Source organism: Monopterus albus, unplaced genomic scaffold, assembly GCF_001952655.1.
Source record: "Monopterus albus unplaced genomic scaffold, M_albus_1.0 scaffold338.1, whole genome shotgun sequence".
Taxonomy (NCBI): Eukaryota; Metazoa; Chordata; class Actinopteri; order Synbranchiformes; family Synbranchidae; genus Monopterus; species Monopterus albus.
Genome location: NW_018128218.1, coordinates 298,547 through 305,754, shown reverse-complemented (window position 1 = coordinate 305,754; position 7,208 = coordinate 298,547). Strand labels below are relative to the sequence as shown.

General features: G+C 39.9%; 1 protein-coding gene across 4 annotated transcripts in view; it reads left to right on the top strand.

Moving 5' to 3' along the window:
- Positions 1 to 6,873, top strand: part of sh3gl3a (SH3-domain GRB2-like 3a) — a 37,076-nt gene extending 30,203 nt beyond the window's left edge. For 2 of the 4 annotated variants that reach the window (XM_020624789.1, XM_020624788.1), the window contains 4 exons: positions 1,041 to 1,144; positions 2,579 to 2,703; positions 4,219 to 4,284; positions 5,931 to 6,873. In XM_020624789.1, coding sequence (XP_020480445.1) covers positions 1,041 to 1,144; positions 2,579 to 2,703; positions 4,219 to 4,284; positions 5,931 to 6,133 — 498 coding nt within the window. In that variant the 3' untranslated portion in view covers positions 6,134 to 6,873. The remainder of the gene's footprint in view (positions 1 to 1,040; positions 1,145 to 2,578; positions 2,704 to 4,218; positions 4,285 to 5,930) is intronic. The other 2 variants (XM_020624791.1, XM_020624790.1) reach the window with 2 other exon arrangements.
- Positions 6,874 to 7,208: the final 335 nt, after the last annotated feature.

The window sequence follows — 7,208 nt, the reverse complement described above, 5'->3', positions numbered from 1 at the left end:
ATTAATTTAAATTCAAAAGTTATTAGAAAATGGTCAGACAGAAGGGGGTTATGGGGAAAAACTATTAAGTGTTCAGTTTCAATGCCATATGTCAGAACAAGATACAGAGTGTGATTAAAACAGTGAGTGGGTTTATTTAGTTTGAGAGAAGCCAACTGAGTCTAATAATGAACAGAATGCATTGTTGAGGCTGTCATTGTCAGCATCTACATGAATATTAAAGTCGCCTACTATGATTATTTTATCTGTACTAAGCACTAAATCAGACAGAAAGTCTGAGAATTCACTTAAAAACTCTGAATAAGGAGCAGGTGGACGGTATACAATAACAAACAGAACAGGCTTTTGAGTTTTCCAGTTTGGGTGTGAGAGACTCAGGGTGAGACTTTCAAATGAGTTATAACTATGTTTAGGTCTAGGGTTGATTAATAGGCTTGAGTCAAAGATCGCTGCCACGCCACCACCTCGGCCTGTGTTTCGAGGGATGTGACATATATAATAAACAATGGTGTTAACGTTGTGTTTTTGTGTATGAAACCAGACAAACTGCGCCACACGATGTCATTCTGACTGTTATTAAACAGTGACTTCTCACTCGTTCAGGTTCTGATTGTCTGACCTCAACTGAACACGGTCATCATGTTTACCTTGTGCAAGTGTGACAAAGTCCAGTAAGAACAATTGTAGGCATCTTTTCATTTGTAGATTTTGAAAACAGAAACAAAAACAGCACTTGCAGATGCGTTAGATTTCCTGCGGAGCTGTTGTAAAAGTTCCCCCAGGTTTCAGCATTTAGCCACAGATTGGTCCACTTAACTAAGAGACAGACTGAGACATGACATTCAATATATACAAAGTCAGATCGCTACTTAATACTCCAGTTTGGTTGTTAATATTTTTTGTTTTTCCCATTATCACAGTACAAAATTACAAAGCTTAATGTGGCAAACTTGTTTGTAAATGAGCTGGGTGACTTTGCTGGAGGGTTGGTTAATGCTTATTTCTTTTCTTCTGTGTGCACATGCATTGGTGGCCAACAGGTAGAACAGGTGAGCCAGCTGTCAGCACTGATCGAGGCGGCCTTAGAGTACCACCGGCAGTCATGTGAAATCCTGGAGGAGCTCAGCAGAAAGCTGCAGAAGAGGTAGGGAAGCTGATCTGCTGCACTTGAGGCCACACTTCACTTGGCTCTCAGTAATTACTTTGCAGCATTCACCCTCTGTGGGAAAATCAGTTTCTGTTGTTCAAAAATGAAATTCACTCACTCACACAGTGGTTATGAGACTGAAAGCACACTGATGAACGGGAGCTGCTCGTATATCCAACTTGTCTTATGCTAGAAAGAGTGCGCTTACAGGTTCATGTCATGTGTTCTTTGTCTCTTGGAGGAGTAATGGAGGCTTGCTGGCATCAGTACTGATATCATCTGTGTGGTTTTGTGGAGGTCTGGTCCAAAAGCAACAAGGTCTAGTGCCTGATATCAGCCGAAATGTGTTTCAGCACCAGTAACCAGAGGATGTATTTTTCCTATAACTATACTCCAGACTTTAAAGTGTAAATGTGATTCTTTTTTCTCCCTGTAAATATTATTTTTCTGTTATTTTTAAGAAATTTGTCAGATGTCAATTATTTTTTAACATGATTACACACGTTTTCTCAATACTGACTTCACTTTTTCAAAACAGTCAGTACAGTTGCACTTCAGTGCTTTGACACATAATCCATTCAATGACCACATCTTTCAAATCTGATGAATTGTTTTCACACTCAGACTCAAACACCAACAAAATTCTCTACTGTATGTGCATATATGTGTATGTATATGCTGTATATGTATGAACTGGGTTGTGAAAAGGCTGTGAGAACTAATTACAGTAGTAAATTTCCTATGTGATCACATTCTGCACGTTCTCCCTTGAAACAGGCAGTTTATTTGCTCTACAGCTTGGGTTCCCTAACCTTTTCAGCTCGAGACCCAAAAGAGAAATTCTGGTCTCTCCTAAGGAACCAAAGTTAGAATAAATTGCCACACCATCTATATTTATAAGCTACTGATAATGAACACAAAACCCCCTGAATTCAAAGTGTATATGAGATGTATTTCTTTCATTATAAAAGTACATCACAGCAATAATGAAATTGCTGAGAGTAATGTGAAAGTTCTCACCACTTCATAATGAACGTGTATCAAACAAACATCACTGGGACTGTCCAACAGCAGCATCAAATACCATTTTATTCTCTTCTCAGTGAATAGTCCACCCTTCAAATAGGCAGATACGTGTGTTATGCAGCATATCTGCCACTTATTTTATTTTATTTTAGATGGTGCAACAATAAATTTGAAGAGTAGTCCAGTCTGATCATATGTATGGACATACAGAGATCTATTTTACTTCAGTCACACAATAACATTCAGTAGTAGTGGGTCTGTGCAGGTTCCTTCCTGCTCCAAAACCCCTCATGAACCACTGGAGATTCCCAGAACCACATAAATGAAACATGGAACATAGTGCTGATTCTGTAAATCAGTGATCGGTGTTAAAGAACAGTTGTTTTCTTTCTCCTCTTATCCCAGGGTATCCGCTACCAGCAGTCGGCCCAAGAGAGAGTTCAAACCGAAGTCCATAAGGAGCAGCATTGAGGCCCCAGACAACAGTCAGCACAACGGCCTGTCATACAGCTCCTCACTCAAATCCACAGGTAGCAGATGCTGCGTGTGTCTAATGTTGCTTTCGTCAATGAAAATTATGACGAAATATCGTTGTCAATGAACCTTTATGACGTGACGAAAACAAGATGAGACGCAACGTAAATGCTGGTCAAGTGACGATGACTATAATTAAATGTATAATGGAATATTGTTGATGAAAAAAACGAGACTAAATGTAGTTTACAAAATAAAAACTTTGCTAAAATGTCTCTTCATTTTCGTTGACCAAAACGAGACGAAATGAAATGTTATAACATTATTTCGTCTTCTTTAGTCGCATTATTATTATTTTGTAGTATTTTTGTTGCTTGTGTCTCACTTCAGGGGCTGCATCAGGTCGCACTGCGCAGACGCAGGCGACGTCACTTCCTTAAGCCCCACTCGCGGCATTATTTAGAAGACGACAAGAAACAAAGTTAAGTCTGACACAGAGAAAGGGATCAATGACCGGCCAGCTGGGGTTCGTCTTTGGGAGAACAAGAAGAAACGACATTTGGAAAAACTTTCATTACATAGAAGTAGAAAAGAAAACGAAGTGTGTTGTGGAAAAAGATGGGGAGAAATGCGGCCACAATCACACAAAATGTGTATTAGATGTATTTTTGAGTCTATAAGGTGACAATAATATAATAAGATGACCTTGTTTGAAATGGGTTTGGCTAAAAGAAAATTTTGGTTTCATCTATACTACTAGGTACTTAAACTATATTGACTGGGTTAAATAGAATTGCATTACTAAAAAGAGAGTAAAATACAATTTTCGTTGACTAAAACTAGACTAAATATCATCAGTTTAGACTAAAAATTAAATTAAAACAGGCCGCCAAAAACAACTGTACGTGTGTCTCTTTGGGTTTTTACTTTATTTTCCATAATTTTCTCTGTCGGTTCCACTGTCATTGCATGCTTTGAGTTGTAGTGTGTACCTTTTCCTGTTATTCCCTACAAATATTCCAATCAGCCACACAGTCAGTGGGAAAAGTAGATATTCCTTTATATAGTATTTAGGTGGAAGACTTTCATCCTTTTCTTGAGGGGCTGGCTCGGGACAGTGGGTTAACTGCTGCCTAATGTATGTAAATGGGAAGGACAAGAAATGGAGACATCACTGAATATAATGCAGCCCAATACACCGCCACCTAACTATGACCTCAGCACTGAACATATCAGTGAATCCATACAGTTTCTGTTACTTTCACCCACACCTGAAACATTTTGAGCTTCATAAAGACAGATACTACAGCAGAGCTGTTTCACTGGATTGGGATTGCATTCAGCTGTACAGGTGTATGCAGTCCTCAGTGAGTGGACCTACACTATTTGTCCATGGCAGTGTCTGAAAAGCGCATTGCCCCCCTGTAGTGGCTGAAGTCAGACACAACTAGTGGACATGCAGTCTGCAGTGGTAGATAACCAGGGCGCATTTCTTCATCACTGAGTGTGTACATTGTTTTGTGTTGTCTTGTGCTCATCACTATCTCCATTTGTCTTTACATCTCACCCAGCTGATCATATAGCCTCTGTCCCACTGTCATGGCCTGAGAACTCCATTACCAATGTCAGTATTCAGCGTGAGTAACACACACTGGTGCAGCATTCACATGTGTGTTGCAGTCCTGAAATGATTCATCAACACGGGATTAACAATTGGGATAATCAGTTAGTTTTGCAAGCAAAAATACAGCTGGTTTCAACTTGTCTAATGAGAGGAGGACCTCTGAGGTTTGGATTGTCACTCAGGTCATACATACAATTTAAAATGAAAAACCTGTTAGACATGACTCAGCATTTGTGCAAGCTCCAACCACTCAAGATTCACTTGTTTGTTTTTTTTGTACTTTCAGCCTATTTATTTATTTAACCTTAATTTTACCAGGCAAAAACCCCATTAAGATTAAAAACCTCTTTTTAAAGGGGGACCTGACCAAGAAACGGCACTTACATAAAATTGCTACAAAACAGCTAAAAACATAAGTCACATACACATCATTTAAAGTTACACAAGCAGCTTGAATAAGAAGCAGACACCATTGACTGAGCCATGGTCTTCAATTCTGTGAGAGAAACCAGCTTAGCTATTTTAAATTCTTTCTGCAAAATGTTCCAAGTATTCGGAGCAGCAGATGAGAAGGCCTTCTTTCTCAGCTCTGTTCTTACAGAGTTGATGTATTTGTTGTGATCTCAGATTGCAGCCTGACAGAGTTTTGAACAATCATTGTACAAAGATGCAAAAGTAGCTTGCCTATAATGGCTTTATAAATAAATACATACCAATTGTCATATGGCAAGAGAAGGCCACCCTGCTTTATAGTACAGAGCCCAATGATGGGTCAGATAGTTTTAAATTTGTGATAAACCTTAAAAAGTGAAGTCAAATGCTGGTTCATTCATTTATACCAAATCACCATAATCAAGATTCTGGAGAGAAGTGGCAAATACTAGCTTTTATCTGGCTTCCAAAGAAAAATGTCTAAAATAGAATCCCAACGTCTTGACCAGTTTTTTAATATGAAACTTAAATGAAAGGCAGTCATCTATTCATATACCTAAATATTTGAAGGACACATGTTTAATTACCCCCCTCTCAAATGACACAATAATGATCAAATCAGCAAATCTTTTCTTCCGTTTGTGACATGTAGCACCTTTGTTTTATCTGCATTCAATTTAGGCTTTAATTTAATTAGTAGGTATTGTAAGATGTCAAAGCCAGACTGAAGCTTGGTTAGTGCTGTTAGTTAATGTTGTAGCGCAACTGTAAAAACACTGTATCGTCTGCATAACAGTGCATGTAAACACCATCTGCATTTACTCCCAAATCAGTCATATAAAGACAAAACAATAACAGGCCAAGCACAGATCCTTGCGGTACCGTTAGTTAAAATGAACCATTTGGAACAAATTCCATTTACTCTCACACACCGAGTTCTTTTTAACAGATAGTTTAAAAACCATCCTACTTCATATTCATTCAAGCCTAAATTGAGCAGCTTCATCTCCATATATACATTAAAAGACGCTGTGTATTCTATATGTATATATAACAAATAACAGATTTTTTTGTGTATATAGTTTATACTGACAGTAAGAGTTTGCTCTTTTAGTGTCTAAGTACCTCAGTAACATATGATGTAGGAAATAAGCCTCCTGTCACAAACGCACAGGAGGGAAATCATCTGTCAGTCATTTTCTGATGTCTCCCTGTGTTTGGGTGCAGAATCGGAGGTGTTGGATCAGCCGTGCTGTCGCGCCCTCTATGAGTTTGAGCCAGAGAATGAGGGCGAGCTAGGCTTCAAAGAGGGCGACATCATCATCCTCACTAACCAGATAGATGAGAACTGGTACGAGGGCATGATTAATGGTGAATCTGGCTTCTTCCCCATCAACTACGTGGAGGTGATTGTCCCCCTGCCGCAGTGAAGGCCAGCATTTCCGGCTCTCCACAGAACTCCTCTTGCCACATCATATTCAGCCCTGAGCTCAGCTCAGGCTGGAAAATACATGGGGCCAGATCAGCGTCAAGCTGAAAAAAATTATCTTCTCATCTTAAAACTGAGTCAGGGAGGTAGTTGTTTTGTCCCAAACCAACTTTGGATCAAATGTTGCTGATTTGTTTTCTGCTGATCTTTAACAAGCTCTAAAGTCAAGTGAAACCCAACCCATTAAGTGGGACCTCTGTCTTGCTGGACCCTTTGTGTCCTTTGGGTCTGACCAAGGTGTGTCAAGCAGTCATCAAACTCCGTCATCCATCCTGCCAGCCCTTCAGATGACGCTGCCCCCTTTGTATCCTGATAGAGGTTGATGTCATTGAATTGTCTGCCTGTTTTGGTCCTCTCATGACAAGCTGAGGCTCCTTACCCCAGCTTGAAGTTCACCACTAGATTGTTAGACCACTACAAGCAAGTGATAAACTCTTACTTGCATTATAGTCATATTAGAAACATTACATATATTTCAGGGCATTTTCAGTCCTGTTTGATTGTCACAGTTGTTGTGCATATTGTACAGCATGTCACAGAGTCTGTACTTGCAAGCAGTGTTAAAATTTTAATCCCCGGGCGGCGTGTCACAGAATAATAACCACCTTTTATTTGGCCAAGTATGTTACACACAAGGAATTTGTTTCCAGTACAGAACCGAGGCAGCCATCTGCGGTGCCAACTCAACCGATGGTTCTAACCATCGGGGGCAACTTGGGGGTTCAGTGTCTTGCCCAAGGACACTTCGACATGTGGACTGCAGGTACCGCATTTCAAACCTCCGGTTGGGAGACAACTACTCTATCCACTGAACCACAGTCAGCCCAACACAACACTTCATCAGAACGTCACTCATCTCCACCCACAACCTGGCATGCCACCTCTCCCCTTTCACACAGAGGTCAAGGAGGAACTGTTGTGCCAGTTTTACTACTCAAAAATACATCATGGTGTGGCAGAGAATTGGTACAATAATCTCACCTTGAACGAACAGTGTAAAAGGGGCTACAGTTAGA